This window comes from Molossus molossus, unplaced genomic scaffold (assembly GCF_014108415.1).
Source record: "Molossus molossus isolate mMolMol1 unplaced genomic scaffold, mMolMol1.p scaffold_m16_p_7, whole genome shotgun sequence".
Lineage (NCBI taxonomy): Eukaryota > Metazoa > Chordata > Mammalia > Chiroptera > Molossidae > Molossus > Molossus molossus.
In genome coordinates this window covers 92,023,815-92,048,611 of record NW_023425401.1, presented here as the reverse complement: position 1 = coordinate 92,048,611, position 24,797 = coordinate 92,023,815, and the positions used below count along the sequence as shown (strand labels likewise).

Sequence of the window (24,797 nt, the reverse complement as noted above, 5' to 3'; positions counted from 1 at the left end):
TGTGCTTAGATGAGCTCCTTGAGACAGTGTTAACATGCACAGACCAATCCACCTGTGCCTTGGCTGGCAGCACAGGGACCAGCTTCATTGCTGAGGTCATTTGTAGGGTGAGAAATCATATTTAGGCATCAGACCCTTATTTGAGGTGCCTGGTTTAAGGGGAACCGCTCTGTTCTGGTTGTGTTGTGAGGTTTTAACAAATAAAAAGCCACAAAGTCTCATGTAGTTAGGTTGATATTTAATTCTAAGGAACCTAGGTTCTCATACAAGGCAGGAGATGGGAACCAGCTGCTCCCCATAAGCCTTTCTAGCCTGGGTGACTGAGGCTAAGAAGATGAGGGCACATGGGACATATGGATGGGAGGGGCTCTGGCACAGGGTGTCCTGCCCAGAGCTGAGGGTAGCAGCCACTGGGATCTGCCCGCTCGGCTGGCCCAGGTCTGCCATCACTCCAGGAGGCAGAACTCTGTCTCCTGTTGTCGCATGTTGGGTAACACATACAGAGCCACAGCTGCAAGAGCCAAGAACACCACAGGCTTCCACATCCCAAACATGTTCTGTGGGGACCAAAGACAAACGGTGAGTGCCCAGCCTCTGAATCCTTCCCTAAGCCAGAGATCCCCTGCCTGCTGGTGCTGGAGACACCTCGGGACCACCATGGCCCACTCCCTCTTACCTTCTGGATAACTGCTGGAGGCAATGTGGTCTGAGTCTGGGCACCACGAGTACCTGGGACAACCCTACGTGTACCACCTGCGGTGCTGCCTGTATGCACACCCCACGGGATGGGAAGAGGACCAGTTCCTGTGTGTGGAAGCAAGCTCAGGAGCCAGACTTCAGAGTATGCAAATGGGTGCGGTGAGAAAGGGTCGGATACCATGGCAAAACTACGAGGGTAAGTGTGACCCTTAGGGAAAAACTGCAGCACCTCATTAGTTTCGTGGAGAATGAACGCGGAGTCAAGAGGATATTAGGACGAAGCGGGAAGTGAAGAAAGTACACCGCGGAGTGCAGCAAATACGAGGTTCTAAGGCAGCCCAAACCCTTTGTGGAGAATGATGTTGACTCAAGGAAATTCAAGGAAGCTGGTCACTGGCCCTGGGAGGCAAGTGCCAGTGTCACTGAACACCCCCAGTTACCAGGTGTGTCGACTGACTTCCTGAGCATGTGCGGAGGCTGCCAGACCCTGCTGACCATAGCGAATCTTGCTGATTCATGGGACAACAATAAGCATCATTTAGGGAACAGGAAATCCTGGACAAGAAAATACATACTTGGGGAAGTAGCTCCTACTTTTATTACTTTTTTTTTACTGTATTACTTGAAAGACAGAATTTGGGTTGTAAGTTGTAAACAATGGTGTAACAGTTATAGGGAAGGGCGGATACAGCCCACTAAACTGCATTTGCTCAGAGCATAACGAATCTAAAAGAGGATTTTAAGCCAACTATAAAGAGCAAAGAAAATCTCCTACACTTGTGAAAATAGTTACTAAAAAGAACATAAGATATGAAATGAGAAGCAAAACAGTGTTGGAGGTGTATATATACAGTAACCCATGTAAGAAAATAACTGGAAAGAGAGCTGGGAAAATATTTACACGCTCAGACACCGCTGTCCTAATGCACACTGCTGACAATGTCAGCCTGACAGACTTGGAGGGGGACAGCGCTGAAACCCACACACGTGAGCTGGCGCCCTCCGCCCAGGCAGAGGCAGGGCTCCACACTGGCTGAGGAAAGGGCTGGTTTGGGTGTCACAAAGGGGTACGTCACGTCAGGCTTTCCTTTCAGACTCAGTCACTCTATTCACAGAACAACAGATGATATATTATAGAACTGTACCCATGAAACATGCATAATTGTATAAATCCAATGAAACCCAATAAATCCAATTAAAAATAAAAATAAATAAAATACATTCACAAATCCAGAAAATCATGTTTTGGACTTGACCAAGGGGTCTGAGCAGGGTTTCCATAGAGATGAGGGCGTGAGTAGGATGAAAGCAGTTTGTGATGGTTTGTTGGGTGACCAACGAGCCAGAGAAAAGCCTGGAAAGACGGCGTTGAAGGCCTGGCCCTCGCCTGTTACGTGGATGAGGGTATGAGGGGGCTTGTCACCTCTCAGGATGACGTGAAGCTAGTCGGGAAACGGAATATTTTGAAACCAGAGTCAAGATTTTTAAAAACTTCTTCACGGGTTAGATCAATGGTTTATCTCTAACAGGAATAAATGAAAAAGTTCTGTCTTGGGTCCACAAAATCAACTGCAGGTAGAGAATGGGGAAGGGAAACCGAGCATATGTGACAGCAAAGGGGTTTTATAAACAACACATGAAATAAGTTAACAATGTGATATTGGTTATCCGGAGAGCGAATGGGATCCGAGGCTGCACAAAGAGCGGGATGGTGTCTTCCTCACCACCTGGAGGCAACCAAGGAAAATGGCTCAAAATGAGGAGAGATGCTAAGGGCAAACAGGACTGGGATTTTATCTGTTGCTAATGTCAAGTCCTTAGAATTCAATTAACAATTTCCTGGCTGTGTTACTTAACCTCTCTGTGCCTTAGTTTTATCACCTATCAAACAACAGCAGCTACCTCATAGGGTCCTTGTAAGATTTAAATGAGTTACTACAGATAAGGTGATTAGAACAGCATGGCACATAGCATGCATTATGTAAGTATATGTTCTTTTTATTATTTACATGGTATTTTATCATTTGTAAAGTACATTTACATACATGAACTCATCTCCTTCTCAGTGAGGAAGGCAGAGGTTTTATCATCCTTTGCTTACATGTGAAGAAACAGAAACTCAGATTATGCATTTTGCCCCTGAGCTAAACTGTAAGCCCCAGAGACAGACCGCCAAGTTCTCTGACCACTTTGTCAGCCAGTTTCTACCTATGCTGCCTCAAATTCCTGGCTGGGGAGCTGCATATTGGGGTACAGCCAGACTCTAGGTGTAACCCCTACCCGGGAGTTCCTTCCTCTCACCCTGCTTTGGCCTGGCTGAGTTTGTGCTGCAGAAGGGTTACAGTGGATGCTCTGGTTCTCATCCCACAGGGGCCCGGAAGCCAGGATATACAGGGGAGGAACAGGTACAGGGAGACCCTGTCACTAAAGGAGCTGAAGACTGTCCATGGGGCATAAGTGGAATGCCTGAAAGAAAGGAGAAGGGTTGAAGAGGAAAACAAAGTGAGAGGGGGAGGAAGGAGAAAAAAGGAAATGGTGATAAGAGCTACCAGCAAATGCTTCAGCTGCCACTCTGGGCCTACACGTTAAGCCAACCCCACTCCACTCGGGCTGGAGGGTCGGGGTGGGGCGGAGAGTGGCAGGAGGAGCCGAGAGAGGAGCTAAAACAGGCCGAGAGAAGAGTGTATGGCTCCAGAGGGCAGGTGGGACCCTGCCTCCTGAATTTGGGACCCTGTTGACAGACCGGATTACGTGGACTGGCCACCTGGAAGGTGCCCAGAATGTACCAGCCTTGGTCCTCCAAGAACATTTGCATCTCTGGTTGGTGGAAACTTTTCACCAGTCCAGTACCACATTCTCTCCAGAAAGCCCAGCTTGGTAGGCCAATTATAATAGAATCTGCCCCCCAAAAGGGATAAACAGAGAACTAGAGAATATTTCCTGGCATTCTTGTTCTGATTTTCCTGGAGACCAAAAGCCCCAAATCAGAGAACCTCTCAGTAGAAAGGGGTTCAGTTCCATTTTCACCAAGGTTGAAGGATGGATCGAGGCTATCCTCACACACACGACCCTGGGGAGTCACAGCTGTGCAGACCTCCTGTCTCACCCAGCAGGGGAGGCAGTGAGTCCTTATTTTGTCCGCCTGGGTAGTTACAACAGTGAGAGCTTGGCTCTGGGGCTAAACAGCACCCAGGCCAGCCTTGCAGACAGACATCAGCTCGTCAGAAGTAGCTGGGCAGCTTTGAAAGTAGCAACAGCACTGGATCATCCACATTTTTCCAGCCAGAAGATAGAAACTCAAACTACGTCAACAGTGAGCATTCCAACTAACTCCCTACGTGTTATGATGACATTCTTCGAGAAGTCACGGGCTTTGCCGTAGCCCAAGGGAAAGCCAGGGCTGAAACCCAAAGCCCAGTTTTGCCTGTTATAAAATGGCAAAAGCGAGAAGCAAGCAGCTGAGAAAAGGGAAAGAAGGGAGGCCAGGGCAACCTGCACCCTCCCTCGATCCCGCAGAAGAAGACTCATACCAGTACCTGCGTTAGGACGACGTCTCAGCCCACCAGCACCAGAGTAAAGCTGATATGACCACCAGGCCTACGAGAGGCAAGGAGAAGATGGGGGGATTGGGGGCAGGGGATGGCTGCAACATATCAAATGAGAAAGAAGCGCAAGGAGAGACCAGGAGATGAAAGGTGGCGTAAAAAGACACAAACACATGAAGCCAACAGATAACGAAGATGAGAAAACAAAGGGAAGAGAGAGAGAGAGATCGAGAGATTAAACAGCTGGCCAGCAAGCGCAGCGGGGTTTCTTCTCCGCTACCCGGGCCTGGTTCGCCCCACTGGCGGCCTCCAGAATGTTCAAAACAGAATAGTTCTCCACCAGGGTAGGTCCAGCTTTCCAGCTTGCCATGTCCCCCTCATATCTTGTCGAGCAGGGTGATCTGCACCCAGACCTTCCCTGGAGGTCGGTGACTCTGGAGAAGTGGGCTCTGGCGAGGGAAGCTGGGCTCTCCAGACGAGAAGGATGTACACTGTCACCCTAGGAAGAGCCCGGCTCCTGCCAGGCCACCTGTCCCTTTGTCAGCCCCCTGTTCCAGCTGCTTTCTGCCACATCTCTAAGTGTTCTGGGCTCTGGTCCCTGTGATCCCCTAGGAGTGCAATGCAGCTGAGAGACAAAACGCGCTGAAACAAGCCAGCAGTGGAGAAGGGCCAGGTCTTTGTCTGCAGCAAGCTCCCCGAGAGAAACTGAGTTTGAGGCGCTAACACTTGTATCAGCAGAACAGCCTGTAAAGGATCCAGGACCCACTGCGCCAAGGGCCCCTCCATATGCAGACACAGGAAAGTGCCTGACTCTGGGAAAATCAGGTTTGGCATTTAGAAATATGGCACCCAAGGCCCAGCCGGTGTGGCTCAGTGGTTGAGCATAGACTCACGCACCAAGAGGTTGCCGGTTCGCTTTCCAGTCAGGGCACATGCCCAGGTTGTGGGCTCAATCCCCAGTGGAGGGCACGCAGCAGGCGGCCAATCAATGTTCTCTCTCATCGATGTTTCTATCTTTCTCCCTTCTCTCTCTCTAATATCAATAAAGAAAAAAAATATTTTAAATGCCCTGGCCGGTTTAGCTCAGCGATTGGAGCGTGGACCTGCAGTCCAGAGAGACCTGGGTTCGGTTCCCGCTGGGGGCACGTACCTCTGTTGCAGTTTGTCCCCGGCCCTGGTTGGGTCGTGCGGATGGCAGCCACTCGATGTATCCCTTTCACGTCGATGTTTCTCTCTCTCTCTCCCCCCCTCCCACTCTATCTGAACAAAAAAATGAAAAAATGTCCTCAGGTGAGGATAAAAAAAAATTGTTTTAAAGAAATATGGCACTCAAGGCCAGGAAATCCCTGAGGCTCTGACCCAGCATGTGGTGGAAAACCATGAATTCAAGGAGACAGAACACGGGGAGAGGCTGCGGTTCCCCCACTTCACCTCTAAGAAACGGCCTGCCAGGCGGGCAAGACCTGCGCACTGGATCCGCAGCCAGGGCTGTGGACCGACCTGCCGGTGAACTCCAGGTGGCCCTCAAGTTGACGGACATCCCACCACAAGGACTTATTGTTCACAGGGACAGAACACCTGGACTGTAAACTGAGGACTTATTCAGGAAGTGCTCAAACTCTTCAGGGAGCCAGAGCCCCCAGTTAACCTTAACCAGGCAGGAATTCGGCTGGTACATACCTGTACAGATGTACTAGTCCTTAAACTATAGAAATACTTCTGCATTTTTGTTGTAATTATTCAGGATATTCCCACCCCAACCTCTTACGATCCAGCAAGTAAAGGATTAGGGAACTGGCTGGTCCCCAGACCGAAATGTCACTTCTGATCACTCCAGGGCCCCACCCTCATGCCTTGTAATATATAGAGCCCAGTGGGTGACACCACCCTCTACCCACTCCTAATGGCAACAACAAAGGTCAAACTTAAAGGGCACGGTGGGAAAGGGGGACTGGATGACTGACCCAGGCTGACAGGTCGCGCACTGTCAGCGTCCCTAGTGCACCAATGCACTCAGGCAGGGGGAGCACCCTCCTGACGTAAATAACAAGTGCTAGCGGGTCAGTGAAGAGAGGCAGGACTCCAAAGACCCCACCTTGGTTCCCAGCAAAGGGGGTCTTTGCGATACAGTTCCACAGCAAATTGGTTTAAGCCTGCATTTCCCACAGAGAGACTACTCTCTCCAATCCCGTCTCCATTTCCACGTTCCCTGAGTGGTCTGCCTCAGAGATCACTGGCCTCTACTCCTGTAGAAGTCCATCCCAGGGCTGGGTCACCCTGAACACCGGCGCATCTGAGCCCAAGGGCCCGTTCCCCACTGCACCCAGCCTTTGGCTGCGGTTACCTTTTTGCTCTCAGACATTTTGAGGAGGTTTTCCTCTGAAGTTTCAGGGCAAGAGCCGTTGTCCTCCTCATCTTGGTTGTCTTCTTCCTTACCCTCCTGGTCTTGGCACTCTTCAGACCCCTCCTCCTCCTCTTCTGTGGGCTTCGTTTCTATGAGAGCTGGGGGGGGCTCAGACACTACTTCCTCCCGGGACTCCTCCTTTGGTTCCTCTTCAGCTTCCTCCTTCTTTTCCTCCTCCACTTCCTCTTTCGGAAGACCCTCTGAATCTGTGTGGCTGGCCTTGTAGTACAGCACTACCTCCAGACTCTGTGGGCGGAGGCGGGGCGGGATGGGGGATGCTGTTACCTGCCAAGCTCCCTACCCTCAACACACCGCCGAAGGACTCGAGAACACTCTGCTTCCCCTGTCATGGTGCGTGGGCGGCACTGAGACCTGGGACTGAGCGGATCTCCTGCACACGGCGTGGAGGCAGTCACACCCAGCCTCCCCGGACTGCGCCTCGGCCTGGACATCAGCCTCCCCAGACAGCTGCCAGAGCTAAGGCTTCTTGAGCTCTGCACCTCAACCGCTCTTGCTATACCTGCACCATGACTCCTGCTTGACCGAGTCCTCTTTCACTCTTGTGTACACAGCTACTTTGAACAACTTCCTCTCTTTTCATCCATTTGGTCCTTCTCTCGAGCATGTGACCCAGGGAGAACGGGGCCCCAGAACACTGGGCTGGGTTAACTGGAGCAGTTGTCCAGCCCAGCGGCTGTGGTCCTTTGGGGCTGTAACCCCACATAGGAGTAGTCTGCTCTCTGCTCTCCCCTTAACTTCACGGAAAAGGGAGTACATTCCATTGCTACCAGGATGGAACTATTCTAGACACCTTAGAGACCCCAGAAGCTGCTCTACAAATACCTCACGTGGTCAGACTGGTGGGAGAGGTGATTTTTCTTCCCAGGATCTCACCTACTTGTCTACATAGGTTACTACTCACCTGCCTGGACTCACAGATGCTCTCAGAACTCTCCAGGCTTGGCTTGGTCACCTTTTTATTTTTAACCCCATTGGCATTCTTGTTCATGTTCTTACTGGCATTCTTGCCCTTGGTAGCAGGGGGCCTCTGCTCTTTGAGCTGGCGAAGCTCTTCCTGGCAGCACTGCAGCTGCCCCTCCAACTGCTCCTGCACCGCCAAGAGCCGGCCCTGCTCGTCCATGCTGGCCTGGTACTGCAGCTGCAGCTCCCGCAGCTTGATCTGCAGCTCTTTGATCTGTGGGCAGTGAGGGCCAGTGACCCCGTCTGGCTGGCGGGTCGGCCTGGGCCCTGCCTGGGATCACTGCCTCGGGAATGTCCCTGCTAGGGCCCGAGGGGAAGCAGACAAGAGAGAAAACACGAGGGAGCTGGAGTTGGCAGCAGAACGTAAGGATTGAGAGTGCGGCCTCTGGGTTCAGATCTCAGCCCCAACACTTAATTAATAACACTGGACACGTTACTAACAAAAGAAAGAAAACACGAAACTGTGGAAAATGAGCCCTAAAGCAGTTTGCAAAGAGCTCCTCCCTCACGAGGCACCGGACGGTTTACATCTAACTTGATCGAAAGGATGATTTAAATTCTATTTTTACTGTGACCTATCTGGAGAATAACTGTAGGCTACCCCTGCTGAACCTTGGGCTTTATTCTATCATGGTTTTTGATGGGCCCTTCTACTCCACCCAAACGCTTTCTCTGCCAGGAGCAATCACCTAAGGAAGTGTGTCGGACACGCCTGAGTGTACCTGGGCACCTCCACCTCGCCCTGCACAGAGGCAGTCCCAACCCAGCTCCCAAACCTCTGCTTCTCTCTTCTGACTCTGGCAGCACGCAGGGTCTCCTTGGTAGGTACCGACACTAAGCTGCTAGGCCCGTGGGTCTTGCTCTCTGAACCTCTCCCCTGCACACACAAGGACCCCCCCAGGACAGTGGGCTACTCTCGGTCAGAGACAATGTCTTCTGTGCCATTACTAGTGGGTGCAGAGCACTCTTATTACAATTATGACAGACCCAAGAGGAGGCGGGGCCCTGTCCTTGAGGTGCTTACAATCTAGTTGAAGAGAGAAGAGAAAAACACACAAAATAACTAAAGAAAGTTGGGAGATGAAACAATACAGCTCCACAGAAGTGCTCTGGGGCACAGAGCAAAAGAGAGAACAGAAGTGGCAAAGGGGAAGAAGTATTCAGAGAGCTGTGAAGATCAGCAAATCCCGCGCAGTAGGCCCCTGAGAAATGTCCATCCGTGACGCAGCAGACCGCCCGGCTTCCTGCGACTCAGTGCCCTCTGCGTCCCTCTGGCCAGGAAGGGGACAACTATGCCGAGCTGGCAGTGAGCTCCTGCCCCTCTCCTCAGCCTCTCTGAGATAGCTATGACCTCCTCTGGCTCCAGGGACTCCTCCAAGCAACCCTGACAGCAGTTACCTCATTCTTGTCACTCTGGGAGGCAACAGGCTTCTCAGGGCCCTCGATGCACTCCCTGAACTCCTTCTCACAGGCCTCCAGCTCTTCCTTCAGCTCCTTCTGCTGGTCCAGGTGCGTCCTCATCCGCTCTTGCAGCAGGTTGTGCTCCTCCTGGCTGAGCTGGTACATGGCCTGCACTCCCTGCAGCTTGACCAGCACCTCAGCCACCATGTCATCAAAGTGCTGTGGAGGGTGGGGGAGCGATGATGGCACCCTGGGAAGCACCTGCCCTCTGCCCCGCTCTCTTGGCTAGGCCCTCCCTGAATAAGACAAGAACCTTCTTTCCCTGTCTGCCGTGTCATCTGGCTACTTTTACCTCTATATCTTTGGGCTCAGCAGGTTCGTCGTCAGTGCTGGTGACATAACTCTTATGAAAGGTGTCAGAGCTGCTGCCGCTGCTGCTGCTGCTGGTGCGGTAACTCTTCATGCAGGTGTCGGTGGCACTGGTGCTACTGTCATAGCTCTTGAGAAAGCTCTCATCACTGGCCTGGGTGCTCCCGTAACTCTTGTGAAAGCCCTCACTGGTGTCAATGCTGCTGCCATAACTCTTCTTGTAGGACTCAAGGCTCATTTTTATAGAAGGGGACTGGGCTTGGAGCAACTGCATTTCTTCCAGGCAGAGCTGCAAGTCAGCCTGCAGCCTTTTCCGCTCCTCTAGGAGCCGCTCCTGCTCCTGCCGCAGTAGCTCCTGCTCAGTCTGGCTGGTCTGGTACAGGTCCTGCAGGGCCTGCATCTGGGCGATGATCGCCCTGGACTGCTGGAGTGGGTGGGAGACAGGAGCGTTACCCTAACGCTGCAGTCCTGGCCGCACCCCTCCTGGAGCAGTCGTCTGAGAGCATACCTTAGAGAACCAACACCTGCACTCCAGCCTCACGATAGCCTAAGTCATCAACTTGGCCTACAGGTAACCTGCGTGGGTCAGTTTCTCGCGCATTGGGGAAAATCTCCCCAGGGCAGATGCTCCCAGTCTCTGGGCTCCCATTGCTGTTGTGTCTGCCTCCCTCTCTCCTTGGAGCAGTGCTGAGTGGGTCTCCAGAACACTCTGGCTCCCTACCCTGTGCTCTGCTCAGTCAGGTGTACCCATCATCCTGGCCTTTAGACTCAGTTCCCTACCCTCAGTTCTAAAATCAGCCTTGGACTTGAATACGAAGGATTCCTTCCTCAGAAGATGGGGACTTGGGATCAAGGTCTCACTACAAGTTCCTGTACCTCCTGCCCCAATTCTGGATCTGGACTCGGCGCATGTTTCCGAGGCCCTCTGGGCCTGGCTTCTTGGCTGCTGATGCCCGAGCTGAGATCTGCTTGGTTAAGGAAATATTCCATACTGGTTCCTGGTCTCTGTTTTCCAGGCTGAAATCTGATGCCGCTGGAATCTGACCTCATCTCACAGTTTGGACTCCTGCTATTGCCTGGATCTCCCTGTCTAGGCTAATATCTGAATGAAATGATTTTGCCTAAACTGAAACAGTCTACCTGCTCTTCCTTGCTTCCACGGAGACCTCAGACTAAATTCACCCCCCAGATCTGACTTACTTGGAAACCTCTATCACAGAAGCCCCAGAGGCCCGACCCTTACTGGTGTCTAACCTCCCTGACCAGGCTGTTATTGGCTGTTATTCTTGCCAATGTTGCAGTGAAAACAGTGTGGTCGGTACCCACATGCTAGGAACTCTTCCCTTGGAAATGAATGGCCCGTACGGGCCTCATGTGGAACACCAAAAGGTTTTAGATTTATCATTGAAAAGTGTACTTCTCAGTTATCAACGAGCTCATGAGAAAAAGAGGACACCTTTAGAGTCAGTCCCAAGCAATCCAAACAAACACTAAAATGATAACATACATCCAGAAAATGAGATGCTAAAGGGGTTGAGATAAATTATCAGGCCAACACAGACTCCAGGTCATCCTGGTTCTAAGGGTTCATGGGGCTTCAGCTGGGCATGCAGATGGGTGAAGTCCTCAGGCTGTATCTAAAGCCTCATCTTCATGGGCCCATGAGCGGTCATGGCTGGGGCAGGTCAGAGCTTCCGGCTCATCCTTCTCCTGGCCAAACAGGCCTTCCTAACACTGACCCTTCTGTGCAGTCCCTCTCCCTGCTGTTCCCAGAACCGCATCCTGCCTCTTGCTATGGTTACCTTGTTTTCAACACATTTTGAGGACTTAAGCGATTTGGAACCTTCCGGATTCTCCACTTCCTGGAAAAAAGATTCTTTGAAAAGATGCAGCTCTTTGTGCAGCTCTAATTGTTCTTTTAAAACCTTTCCTTGATTCTGTATCAGTTGCTTCTGCTCCTCCTGCATGCCTTGGTAGAGCAGCTGTAGTTCATACAAGTCTTGTAACTTGGTGAGTAGCTCCTGACTCTGCAGGTAGAGTGGGAGGGAGAGGGCAGGAACTGTGATGGTCACGTGGACAGACCTCTGCCTCCTTCCTGCTGGAGCCCCTCCCTCCCCTTAGGAATCTCTGGATTGGCTCTGCACAGCCCATCTGGGAAGGGGGCAGTCCTTCTGGGGAGATCTGCTAGTTGAACAGAACAGATCTCATATGTTCGGATGTATTTTGTCATTTATAAAGTGCTTTCAAGTATGCTTTCTCCAGCTAGACTAAATATCTAAATATAAAATTCCGGACAGATTCCATAGCATAAAATGTATTTTAAGATGTAAAACCCTAGCCCTGGCCAGTGTGGCTTGGTTGGTTGGAGTGTGGTCCCTTGCACCGGAAGGTGGAGGGTTTGATCCCCGGTCAGGGAACATATCCAGGTTGCAGGTTCAGTCCCCGGTTGGGGTGTATGTAGGAGGCAGCTGATTGATGTTTCTCTCTCTCTCTCTCTCTCTCTCAAATTAATAAAAACATATCCTTGGGTGAGGATAAAAAAAAAATACATGTAAAATCCTAATCAGCTATATTGAATTTTTTGGTTTGAAATTGGTGAGAAAATAAGGAGTGGTTGGTTAAGGGAAGAAAAATCTCAATCCCAAGTATAGTCACACCTGGGAAGCTTCTCAAAGCCACTTGTCCATACTTGGTAGCCGTTGGCTGGCTGGCTTTACCTTCCGGAGGAGACCAGATTTGGGTAGTGGGAACGTGAGCCTGTGCAGCTCTTCTTGCAGCTGGCCCTGCTCCTCCTGCAACCTCCTCTGATCCTCCAGGAGTTCGCACTGCTCCATCTGCAGCTGCCCCATCTCCTTCTGGCTGGCCTTGTACTTTTCCTGCAACGCTGTCAGTCGGGACAGCAGTGCATCACACTGTGGGTGGGCGGGGCATGGGGGGCTGGTTACTCTGTGCGGTAGTTCTCCGCCTGTGTGGCTAGTAGAGCACTCCTGTGGCCTCCCCCCTCGAGCCATTCACCAGGGTCGCCCTCCCTGCACTGATCATCCCAAGCCACACCGCGCCCAACAGGTTTTAATGCTGAACAGGTAACCCCAGCGGGCTGCTTGGGACAACTGTTTGGCTGTGCTCTAAATTTTTCTACTAGTCCCTTCTGAGAGTATTTGCGTGGGAGTGTTGTCAATGCCCCTCCCTCTTCATTTGCCCTGGCTCCCTTTCCTTTGGTATATACCATTTTCTCACCCTGCCTGGAATTCTACTTCCTGTTACTCTCATTACCCTCAACTTGTTTTTATTCCTAAGTATTGGTCCTTACCAATAAGGAAATTGGACTTAATTTCACCAATTTCCCCCCCCATTTTTGTCTTCATAATCATCTTTTAAAATCTTTAGAAAAGTATGTGCTATTGCTGAATTTGGGTTAAGAAGACGAAATCATCCTATGATTCCAAAAATCTAAATCTTCTAGTATCAGACTCAGCTCAGTGCTGTTTTATGACCAGAGGAGAAGCTGGCTCTGTGCGCCAGCTGGCGTCTCTTTCACTAGGCGGGGAAGCGACGAGCAAGGCGCAGACCCCCTCACTCCCACGTTTAGTGGAACAGGGAAGGCGAAACGTGAGCCTGGGCGCAGAAAGGCAGGTGGACTGTTGGGGTGGCCCAAAGAGCCTCCCTAGTTTGTGTTGCCTGAAAGCCTTCCCCTGGAGACACAGCCCGCTATCAGCAGCGGCAGGAGCTAGTGAGTATTTTGGCTGAATGTGACGTATTCCACTACTTTTTGAGAATCTTGGGCCTGTTCCCCATCATGCTTCAACACCTTTCCACTTCTTATCAGTGATCCTGAAAGCGCTCAACACAGGGTCACTGACCATTTTACACACTATGAAACAAAGGGAGAATGAGCAAGGAAGTCTTTATCGCTTCCAGGACTTATTACCAAAAGGAAGAGGGATAAGAGTAGTATTCTAATTTAGAGAGAGTAAAACTCAAGCGTGGAGGACTCTACTCAGAAGTCACAGAATAAATCCCGGAACCGCCCAGGTCCTTCTAATAGGCAATCGGCGCTCTAGGCACGTCCATGCCATCCCACAGGGGCATCTGCAATCTGCCACAAAATTAGATCTTCTCTGTCCAGGTCTAACAATTAAAGTTATATACATGGGCCTGCGTGTATGTTCTCCACAAATGACAAGATATTACACATGGAATTATGTGTAAGCATTCCAGTGTTCACACGGGATCCAGATGTACTGATCCTACTAAGCTGTGGTTCAGGTCAAGCTCAAGGCACACTGTTTTTAAAGTTAACAGCATGGGACTCTGCCTCTGTTTCCTGCCTTGTCGCACCCAGCTGTGATTGGACAAGAGCCCATCAAGCCCCTTGGGTGGACGGATGACTTCCTCTTTTGCCCTTACCTCCCTTTTCCAGAGGAAGTGCCCAGAAGATCTCACCTCTCTTCATCACAATTACCTTATTAGCACATTCTCCCCTGTCCTCTGGGATGGGCTGCGCAGTCTTGAGCTCCTGCAGCTCCTGCTGGCAGAGCAGGAAGTCCTGCTCCAGCTGATCATACATGTGCCTCTGCTGCTGCAGCTCCTCCTGGCTGCTCTGGTACAGCTGCTTCAGGTCCTGCAGCTGGGACTGCATCTCTGCGTTCTGGGCAGGGAGGCAGGCCCACCATCATCCTGCAGCAGGCGCCTGCACTCTCTCCTCTCAGGCAGTAATGAAGGGGTCCTACCCTGTCCTTTCCAGTCCCAATTTCACCCCACGGAGGCCTCCCCGAGATGGACGAGTCCCTAACAGGCTTTACACAGAGACCTTCCAGGGCTTCCATTTTGGGGAGTGGGGAAAGGAGAGGGGTTTCTTTTTATAGGTTGATTCCCTGATTTAAAAGAAAAGGAAGCTGAGAGCATTGTGACTCTCTGAGATCACCTTTCTACTAAGCAACTCACCCACGATCCTCCACAGACCTCCTACCATCCCCGCTCCTCTGCACCAGCCCTCACGGCTCAGCCTGGCCCCCTTCTCCCTCACCTGGAGCTCCTTTTACCTTCTCACTGCTCTCCTGCAAGCAGCCCTCGATGTCTTTGAGGCGCTGCACCTCTGCCTCATGGTACTGCAGGTGCTCCCGCAGCTGCTGCTGCGCGTCCAGCAGGGTATTCTTCTCACACATGAGGTTCTCGTACTGCACCTGCAGCTTATGTAGCCGGCACAGTAACTCCTATGGCGGAGGGGGCTTTGGGCAGTACCCCTGGGATCCTCAAACCACTCACTCTTCGGCCTGAGTCACTCTGACACAGACGGTCTAAGAAGTGCCCTGCCCTTCACACACTGGCTGTCCCCTCATCTAACACAGTACTGCAGGGCGGCTGCAGTTCTTCACCTGTGGTGCTGCACAGGTGGCGGCTGGAACTACTTCAACTCTCTACTCTTATCCACCTTCCCCAAACCTCCTGGCACCTAAGCTTCCCCTCACCTGTGGCTGCTGTTACCTTCTCAGTTTGGCTTTCTACTGTGGATTTCATGAGTTTGAGCTGCCGGAGCTCAGCCTGCAGTTGGAGTTGCACCTTCAAGAGCTCGGTCTGCTCATCCTGGCTAGCATCGTACTTCTCCTGCAGGGCACAGAGCCTGGTCTTCAGCTCCTCGTTCTGTGGTGGGGAGGATGTGGGTAGAACCCTTACTCTCAAAAACAGCAGACCCCTCTCCAGACCAGTTTTTCTTCCAGATGCAGACATCTTGAGGAGTTCCCACAGGTCTCTGGTTTCTTCTCTGAGGCAGATGCTTGATAGCAACTACCATTTCTAGAACGTAATGCTATGTGACTTCTCCAACTGGTCTCCGGTAGACTGTACCCCTGGTCGCAGGGCAAGAGTCAGCAGAGCACACCCTTACTCTGCGTTCAGCCTCCCTGGCAGTGGTGACTCCATGGAGGCCCTTGTGCCCTCCCCACACTCCTTTCCTATCAGTGTTTACCTGGGTGGCATGGTGGGAAGTCTGAAACCGAAGCACCTCATTCTGGGCACACTTGAGCTCCCTCTGCAGCCGCCTCTGCTCCTCCTCACTGGTCTGGCGATGAAGATGTAGGTCTTGCAACTCACAAGACAATTTCTTACACTTTGGGAAATGAAACAGAAAGGTGACTTACTACAAGTGCATTCCAAGTGCAGGCTGGGAAGAATATATACAGCAGGCAAAGGAGCAAGGCCTCAGAGTACTATCTCCTGCCGTAGTGCATGCCTCCTTTGTCAGCCCCGGTCCTGTGTCTAAGGAGACGTTTCTCGCACAGGCCAGGAGAAGGTAAGAGAGAGACAACAAAAAGGGCCCGCATCCCCCTACCTTGCTCTGCATGTCATGTATCTGCTCCTCAGCTCCCAGAAGCTGCTGTCGCAACAACTGGGCTACCGGATCAGGCTCTAGGAAATCCATTTCTGAAGTCTGAGACTCCGCTGACATCATATTCCTTAGTGTTTGGGACTCCAGCCATTTTTCTGTTGCTCTTTGTGTCCTGTAATCCAGAATCCCAGAGCCGTGTTGGGAGAGAACTCTGCCTAGCATCACCAGTCACACGTGCTTGGTCCTGACGTCTTCGTTTTAGGCAAAAAACGGTACGGAGCCTTTCATTGTGATTTATCTCTCAAATAAACACACTTAGAAGGGTACAAAGTTCCCAGCACCTTAAAGTGAAAAGCCCTGTTTGTTTCTGGGAGACCCTAAGAGTGCCAGTCCAGCTGGGCTTGAGGCTGGGCCTGGGGTCAAGCCAGCTCCAATCTGGAGGACACTAGACTGAATCGAGTCCCGGTGGACAACAAAGCAATCACTTCTGAGCTACTCTAGGGCACAGCAAACCAGATTCTAATGCTTAGAATGGCAGAAAATGAAATTTTTGAAATCACTCAACTCTACTCCTAGACAACTGGCTGGGATCCCCATGCCTGCTTCTAGGCGGTATCTGTATCCTTTGGATCCCACGGGAAGGACCAGGTCTCCAGGAGGAGAGGACGCTCATCAGCTTGGCATCTGCCTTCACCAGTCCTACTCAGGGAAAAGCCAAGTCCCACAGAGCCCCACTAGCTCCTGGCTGTACCTCTTACACTCCAGATCTGCAAGCTGCCCTGTGAGGCTGCTGTTGCTCTCCTGCAGGGCCTGGTACTCCTCGGTCAGGAAGCGGTAGCGTTCCCGCAGCTGCTGCAATTCTTCTGCAGAGGACAAGACGAGAGAGGTGAGGTCCTAGGGAGGAAGCACTGATGACCAGCCCCCAGTTTCCCCGCCTGGAAATCTGATAGCAGAAGGCTGAACAGCTCCTCTTTTTCTAGAGATAGAAGAGATACCACATGCAGAGGCTTAGAAGACAGGGCCCAGAAAATTCCCCACGGCAAAGGGTCTTTGTCTCCTTTCAGTAGCTGCCTTCTATTCATCTTCCCAGATTTTCTCCCTGTGCCCGTCTTCAAAGCCCCAACCAAGGCAGTGTCTTGGGACTTTAGAGCTTGTGATGGTTTAATTGTTTGGTTTATTGTATTTAAAGTTTCCACTGAACTGTTTGATTACCTTCCTGTTACACTTTAAGAACAAAACCTGAGAGATGTGAACTGCCGGGTGTCACACTGCCAGTCTTGGCCTTTTGGAGACAACCTGGGCATCCTGAAGGTCTTAACTTCCTTCGTCACCACACCAAATACATTGGCCTCATGTGGTCAGGAATTCTTCCTAACGGATCTCCCATCTGCTAACAGAGGGCCTGTTCCAACCAGACCCACACGACACCTTCAGGCAGCCACAGAGATCTAGCTGAAGCGCCCCAGCACATGTCCCTCACTATCAGGTACCAATAATTCCTTTTTTTTTTAATCCTCACCCAAGAATATTTTTCTATTTATCTTCAGATAGAGTGGGAGGGGGAGAGAGAGAAAGAGAAACGTTGATGAGACAGAGATGCATCGATTGGTTGCCTCCCACATGACCCCGACCAGGGCCTAGGACCAAACCACAACTAAGGTACGTGTCCTTGACTGAAATCAAACCCTCAGTTCTTTGGTCTGTGGGCCGATATGCTAACTGCTGAGCCAACCGGCCAGAGCATGGTACGAATACTTCTTCATGCTGCTATAATACAAACACCCATATCTGTTTTCTTTCTTCATGATTAAGAATTATTTCTCGCCCTGGCCGGTTTGGCTCAGCAGTTAGAGCATCCGCCTGTGGTCCGGAGAGACCCGGGTTCGGTTCCCGCTAAGGGCATGTACCTCGGTTGCAGTTTGTCCCCGGCCCTGCTTGGTCGTGCGGGTGGCAGCCACTCGATGTGTCCCTTTCACGTCGATGTTTCCCTCTCTCTCCCTCCCACTCTATCTGTACAAAAAATGGAAAAGTGTCCTCGGGTGAGGATTAAAAAAAAAAAAAAAAAAAAGAATTATTTCTCTGCCCAGCCCATGTGGCTCAGTGGTTGAGCATCGACCCATGCACCAAGAGGTCGCTTGTTTGATTCCTGGTCAGAGCACATGCCCAGGTTGTGGGCCAAATCCCCAGTGAGGGGCATGCAGGAGGCAGCCAATTGATGTTCTCTCTCATTGATGTTTCTATCTCTCCTCTCCCTTTCTCTCTCTCAATAATCAATACAGAAAAAAAAATTTTTTTTAACAATTATTTCTCTTAGAATACTAATTCTACAGATACTTAACACACAAGGCCTACCTTACCTACTGTCAGCTTCAACACCCTGAAATTTACTTGGAACACTGCAGTTCCATAGACTGAAGGAAGGAAACTAATCTTTAATGAGAACCAACATGGGACTTGATGGTTTCAGCCTTGGGTTCAGTCAGTGTGTGAGTGTTTTTAACAAACGAGGCATTTCATTTGACCCCCAAAATAGCCCCATAAGGCTTTTTTTATAAAACAAACTTTTAATTTTAGAATAGTTTTAGATTTACAGAGAAGTTGCAAACAGTGCAGAATTCCCTGGGTGAGTGCTCACCTAGTTTCCCCTATTGTTAGCATCTGACAATGGGTCCATTTGTCATGATGGAGGAATCAAGGTGGTACAGTACTATTAACGAAACTCTGTATTTTATCCATATTTCTCTACATTTTCCCTAAGGTCCTTTTCCTGTTTCAGGATCTCATCTAGCAGATGGCTGAATAGCTCCTCTTTTTATTAACCGATTTTTACATAAATGGAAACTGAGGTTTAGAGAGATAATAATGAGACTAAGTTCATTCTGCTAATCGGCGGAGCTGAGACGCTGAGCTGAGGTCTGTGCAGGTCCAGCCCACGCCTTTCCGCGGGGCCGGCCACCCTCTCCTAGCTTCACCGATCCAAAGATTCTTCCGAGAGGCTTGTTACAGCTGGGAAACCTTGCACTTCTTTGGTTCTTTTTTGATTTGCCTTTGCTTGATGTGGCCTAATATAAGGCCTCCCATTATACCCAGACCATCAATCTAGCCTCAGAATAAAGGCAAACTCTCTGATGTCATGAATCCTAGCAACTAGCTGGGAGACTCATTGTCTGAAAGCTTTTGAGCTCTGAGCTTTTGAGTACCTCATGTATTAATAAAAATAACCTCCCTTCCTCACCAGCTGTCTTGTGCTTTGCTTTGTTGCCCCCTAAAGCTTCTACTTTGGGGAGAGCTAAAGCAGCATAAGAATTAGCATCCTGGGGCCTGGGAGCAAGGCTGCAGAACCCCCAGAAAGCCATCCAGGCAAAGCGCCATAGCAATAGGAAGAGTTTCCTAAGGTGACAGGCCCCTGTACTCCCATCCAGGAGGGTCTTTTCCAGGGAGGGTTTCAGCAGAGCCAAGTTAACAAATGCCTGATGGCCCTCTAAGAAAGAGTTCTCAGGGTACATCTCCAGGGTGCTACTTCTTACACCACGATGAGCTGATTATGTGACTCTGGGTAAGTGTTTGTCCCTTATAGTCTTGATTCAACCTGGAGATTTTTTTCTAGAGGTTCCCAATTCATGATCTAAGACCACCTTCCACCACCTCCTTGCACACTATCTCCCTTTACTTGAATTGACTGACAGACCAGGAGAAGGGCTCGCATGCTCATACCTTGTATGTCAGAGAAATCCGAGTGACTATAACTATTGGATGAGTCAGAGGTCTTCATTTCCATTTCTGCACGGAGGGAGGTGATCTCCAGCTCATACTCTCCCCGAATACGGTCCATGTCATCAAGTTCATTTTGCAGCCGGCAGAGGTCCTCCTGCAGGGATGCTATGTCACTCTCATGTTCGGTCGCAGAATCCTCCGCGGCTTGTCGCAGAGTGTGGATCTCCGTCCGGGCCAAATGCAATTCTCGTTCTATTTCCTTAAGTTCACGTTCTTTCTCACGCTCTAACAGGGAGATCTCCTCCCGTAGAGACCGCAGCTCACCTGCAAAGCCCAAAAGTTAGGATGGTCAAGGGGATAAGTGAAGTAATCTACCATGTTCTAGAGGCACAAAGGTAAAGGGAGATGATTTCTTATCTGAAAACTCCTGTCAACCTAGTCTGTACCCCATCAGAGAAGTATAAATACAGGTATAAAATAAAGAGACTATCTAAGAAGGGAATAGAGAGTGAATCTATGTAGTAAGGTAGTAGAAAAGTAGATTTTGAGGCTTGGCATCAAAAGCAAAACTCAGGTTACTGAAAACAAAAGGTATTATTAGTGCTTCTAAAGAATCGCCTATTGGTCTGTGTATTTTACTTATGTCCTGAGTCTTTTAAAAAATTCCCTGGCTAAAACAATTTACACGGACTATTCTCATCTATTCAGTCTGGGAGCTTAGAAATTAGAGGCTCAGCGTTCCCATGAATTGCCTGTGGTAAGTGCTGGCCCCAAAATAACGTATATTTAGAGTTCACAGCTGAAATTCAAATGTAGGTTCATTGTGCGATAACCAACATGGGAAGAGAACCTACATGCTGATTGAGAAGAGATTGTTTAAATTGATGGTGGTTAAATAGAATATCAGCAGTCATTTTTTTAAAAAATGGCAGGTTTATAGAGAAGACATGAACAGGTTTCCATAATATACTAACTAGAAAGAAAAATCAGCTATAAAATATATTGCATTATCTTATTTTTACAAAGAAAATTTATATGTACAATATATAACACAAATATGCAAAGACATAGGAAGAGGTCTGGAAAGATCTGTGTGCCAAGCTACAAAGAGCAGTTCCTTCTGAGGAGCGAGACAGCATGTGATGGGGACCTTTACTTTCTATATCATATAAATTGGTGCTGTTTGAATGTTCATAACAAGCCTCTATTTTTTTTTTTTTTCTTAATCCTCACCAGAGGACTTTTTTTTTTTTTTTGGCATTTAATGTTTTATTTGATGCATGTCACTTAGTTAAGAAGTTAATTTAACCAGAGGACATTTTTGCATTTATCTTCAGATAGAGCGGGAGGGAGAGGAGGGGAAGAGAGAGAGAGAGAGAAGCATCGATGTGAAAGAGACACATTAACTGGCTGCCACCCACACGACCCCAACCGGGGCCGGGGACAAACTGCAACCTAGGTACGTGCCCTTAGCGGGAACCGAACCCAGGTCTCTCTGGTCTGCAGCCGATGCTCTAACCGCTGAGTCAAACTGGCCAGGGCTCTATTTTATTTCTTTATTGATTTTAGAGAGAGAAGAAGGGAGAGAGAGAGAGAGAGAGAGAGAGAGAAATAGAAACACTGATGAGAGAGAACATTGACTGGCCCCCTCCTGCATGCCCCCCACTGGGGACTGGGCCCACAACCTGGGCATGTGCCATGACTGGGAATCAAACTGGCGACCTCTTGGTGCATGGGTCGATGCTCAACCACTGAGCCACACTGGCCAGGCTTTTATAATAGATTTTAATTTACAAAAGAAATGTGTCAGAGCTCTCAGTATCTGTGGAACACCTCGGTTTTTGGACATGGGTAATCTGGGATTGGGAGAACCTAAAAGTGGAGAGAGAATAAAAGACCCTGGCACCAATCAAGAATTCAAAATTCAGGAGCCAGGATTAGAGCATTAAGGAGGATTGTGTTGGGAGGGTCAGGACCTTCCCACAAACCCTTTGCAAGTCACAGTCCTTATCCCTCGTCCTCAACTCCTGCTTCATTCTACTCACCATACAGATTTCAACTTTCCCTAGCCACTGTCCCTTACTTCCTCAAAAAAATAAGCAAGCCCTCTATTAAATGCTCTCAAAGCAGCATGCAGAGTGTGTGTGTGTGTGTGTGTGTGTAAAACTTTGATCTCCTATTTACTTGGCTATAAGCTTCATGAAGGCAGGGAACATAACTGTTTTGCTCATCATTATAGCTCCAGAATTTGTTATAGTAGCTGGCATAATGCAGCTTGTTAAGTATTTGCTGTACTCATGCATAAATGAGGCAGGGGTCATCTACTGAACAAACTTTTACTGAGTACTATAAGAAGAAAATCTTGAGACATACTGCAGCTGTACCTGCTGAGTGGGCAGGGTGTCTCGGGCAGAGGGAAAGGTCTCCTGCCCTCCTCTCTCAAGCTCATATGTGCAGCTTTGAGCGCATCTTTTGCCAGACTTTCCATCTCTAGAATGACTCCAGCTGTCTCCTCTTCTTAGTCTATTCAAATATTAATTGATCATCACCTCGGTAGCAAGCCCAAGCATCTCTCCACTGAGCTTCTCTGACTTCCTTCCAATTTGAAAGGAACAAAGTCCTTGCTCCATCCACTACTGAACAGCACAGAAGTGGTCTGCCTCTTGGAGCTTAGAGTCTAGTGGGGGAGATACACATGTCAACTGGCCATTAGGATAAAGGCTCTACAGCCTGGGGTAGACTTCTGTGGGGGCTGAGTAACCTCCACTTCCTTACTGTGCCCTTGATGTTTGGGTTCAAATTTCCCTTACGTTCTCCTCTGGTGTCTAGCCCTAAAAAATGACATCCTCAACTCCAAGAGGAACTGAGGAAGATCTCCCCACTTCCTGCCTCTTCATTAGGAACACAAGGGGCAGGACCCGCAGTGGTACGAGGGGCGGGGCTTTCAGGCCCGAGGGAGGGGCTTATCCAGAAGCCGGGGCGGGGCGGACTCTGGCTCGGACGGCATCCGGCTGGGAGTTGGCAGGGCCTAGCCAGTACCGAAGAGCTGGCACCGGTTGACAGTGGGGCTGGGGCTGAGGGGGCAAGGCCAAGGGTCCAGAGTCCAGCAGTCGGGCTCCAGGACAGAGATGTCAGTTGTCACTTACTGGTTATGGCCTCCATCTCGTTGGCCCCCCTTAAGCAGTTTCCCTGGGGGGGCCTCCCGCCACTGGCCGGTCCGGCCCCAGAGGGGCTGTGGCGGCCGAACGGCCTCCCAACACCAGATACCTCTGAGGCCTCGCGCGCCCCCTCTGGGTGGAAACGGGCAACGCACGTGCGCAAGGATGGTCTGTTTATTCCGTGGGGTGGGGATTGATTGGGGCCCTTCACCAGATCTATGGCCACTACCCGCATCCTCCCCCCCCCCCCCCAGACTTCTTCCCCACTTGGATGAGATCTGATGCCAAAATAACCCTACTGAGCGAAATTGCTCTAGAACTTTATTTTCCCATGTTGTTTCCTACCTGCCTCTCTACTTAGATTCTGATTTCATTTTTGAAAGGAAGAATGTCCCTTATCCAAGCAAAGGCCTTTTTATGCTGTACTGGATCATTCCCTTCATCATAAAAACATGATCTAGTGTGTCCTATCTTAAAAAAAAACAACAACAATCCCCAAACACTCTCCCTTGACTTGATTTCTCATTCCTTTATTTCTCTGCCTCTCTTCAAAACATGACGGCTGGAATGATCTGCACTCACCTTCTCCATTTCACCTCCCCTTTCCCCTTCAGTCCCAGTCCCGTCAGGCTGCCATCTGCTCGGAAGTAGCTCAGAGCCCTCCATCTTGCCAAATCAAAAGGCCATCTTACTGGACTAAGCAACTTTTGACACAGTTGATTATCTCCTTGAAGCACTTTCTGCTCTTGGTTTCCAGGCATGAAACGCTTCAGTAGTTCCTCCTACCTCAGTCTCTGTTTGTTCATTTCTCCCTCTATATTGGACCTTTAAATACTAGAGTAACCCTTCCCTTCCTGTATCTCTATGTGATTTTGGTGATCTTCCATAGATTTTTTTTTTTTTTTAAATCCTTACCCGAGGATATTTTTCCATTTATCTTCAGATAAGAGTGGGAGGGAGGAAGGGAGGGAGGAAGAGAGAGAGAAACATGGATGTGAGAGAGACACACTGATTGGTTGCCTCCTGCATGACCCTGACCAGGGCCAGGAACTGAACTGCAGCTGAGTCCGAGGAATGTGCCCTTGACTGGAATTACACATGAGACTCTTTGGTCCACAGGCCCACACTCTAACTGCTGAGCCAAACTGGCCAGAGTGATCTTCCATAGATTCGAATGCCATCTATATGCTAATGACTCCCAAATTTATATCTCCGATTTCTCCCCTGGTTCTAGATCTATAGATCCAATTTAACATATTTGCTTTGATATCATTAGCCACTTCAAACTCAACATGCAGAAAACATGTCTTAAATGCTTCCCCTAGCCCCCAAGTCTTCCCATCCCAATAAAGGACACCACCAACCAACCAGTTTAAAGCAGCCATCTCTTATCCCCCATCTAATTCATCAGAAGTCCTAAAGGCTTGACCTTCAAAATCTGTGAATCATCTTCATTCCAAGCAACCATCACCTCCTCCTGACCGAACTACTGCAATAATTTGCTGACCAGACTCACTGTTTTAACTCTGTTCCCTCCATCCAATTTTCACACAGTGGCCAAAGTGCTCTTATTTTTTGTTTTAAAAAAAGGTAATGTGCTTTTTTTTTTTTTAATGATTTTTTTTTTAGAGAGAGAGGGAGGGAGAGATAGATACATTGATGTGAGAAACATTCATCAGCTGCCTCCTGCACGCCCCCTATTGGGGATCAAGCCCATAACCTGGGCATGTGCCCTGACCAGGAATCAAACAAACTACCTTTGGGTGTACAGGATAACACTCAACCAACTGGACTATACTGGCAAGGGCTGAAGTGCTTTTTTTAAAATGTAAAGCAGATCATATTACCCCAGTCCTGGCTAAGACCCTCTCATGTCTTTCTGCTAAACTTAGGATAAAAGCCAAACGTCTCAGGTGGCCTACAAGGCCCTTTGCCTCTCAGAACTCTCCTAACAGGGTCCTCCACATGCACTTCCTTTCAGCCACAACAGCTTTGTACTGTCCTTCAAACACAGGAAGATCATTCTTGCCTCTGAGCTTTCGCAGTTGCTAGTCCTGCCTGATGTGCCTTTCCCTCAGATCTGTCTCATTATTCAGGTCTTAGTTCAAATGTCACCTTCTCAAAGAGGACTTTTTAAACTACCCTATCAAAAATAAACTCCCATCTCACTCCATCTCTATCAGATTGTTATATTGTATTCA

At 49.5% G+C, this 24,797-nt stretch overlaps 1 protein-coding gene across 3 annotated transcripts in view; it reads right to left on the bottom strand.

Moving 5' to 3' along the window:
- Window positions 1-236: 236 nt before the first annotated feature.
- The window catches only part of CCDC136 (coiled-coil domain containing 136), a 30,165-nt gene continuing 5,604 nt past the window's right edge, over window positions 237-24,797 (bottom strand). Inside the window, exons 5-19 of one of the 3 annotated variants that reach the window (XM_036247326.1) lie at window positions 19,439-19,762; window positions 16,476-16,587; window positions 15,728-15,896; window positions 15,365-15,505; window positions 14,884-15,039; window positions 14,442-14,612; window positions 13,862-14,047; window positions 12,117-12,311; window positions 11,202-11,426; window positions 9,383-9,823; window positions 9,028-9,249; window positions 7,571-7,843; window positions 6,589-6,894; window positions 4,236-4,342; window positions 497-557 (exon numbers count right to left, since the gene is read on the bottom strand). In XM_036247326.1, the coding sequence (XP_036103219.1) occupies window positions 4,241-4,342; window positions 6,589-6,894; window positions 7,571-7,843; window positions 9,028-9,249; window positions 9,383-9,823; window positions 11,202-11,426; window positions 12,117-12,311; window positions 13,862-14,047; window positions 14,442-14,612; window positions 14,884-15,039; window positions 15,365-15,505; window positions 15,728-15,896; window positions 16,476-16,587; window positions 19,439-19,762 (3,023 nt within the window). In that variant the 3' untranslated portion in view covers window positions 497-557; window positions 4,236-4,240. Of the gene's footprint in view, window positions 558-3,743; window positions 4,124-4,235; window positions 4,343-6,588; window positions 6,895-7,570; window positions 7,844-9,027; window positions 9,250-9,382; window positions 9,824-11,201; window positions 11,427-12,116; window positions 12,312-13,861; window positions 14,048-14,441; window positions 14,613-14,883; window positions 15,040-15,364; window positions 15,506-15,727; window positions 15,897-16,475; window positions 16,588-19,438; window positions 19,763-24,797 lie in introns of those variants that run through there. The other 2 variants (XM_036247327.1, XM_036247325.1) reach the window with 2 other exon arrangements.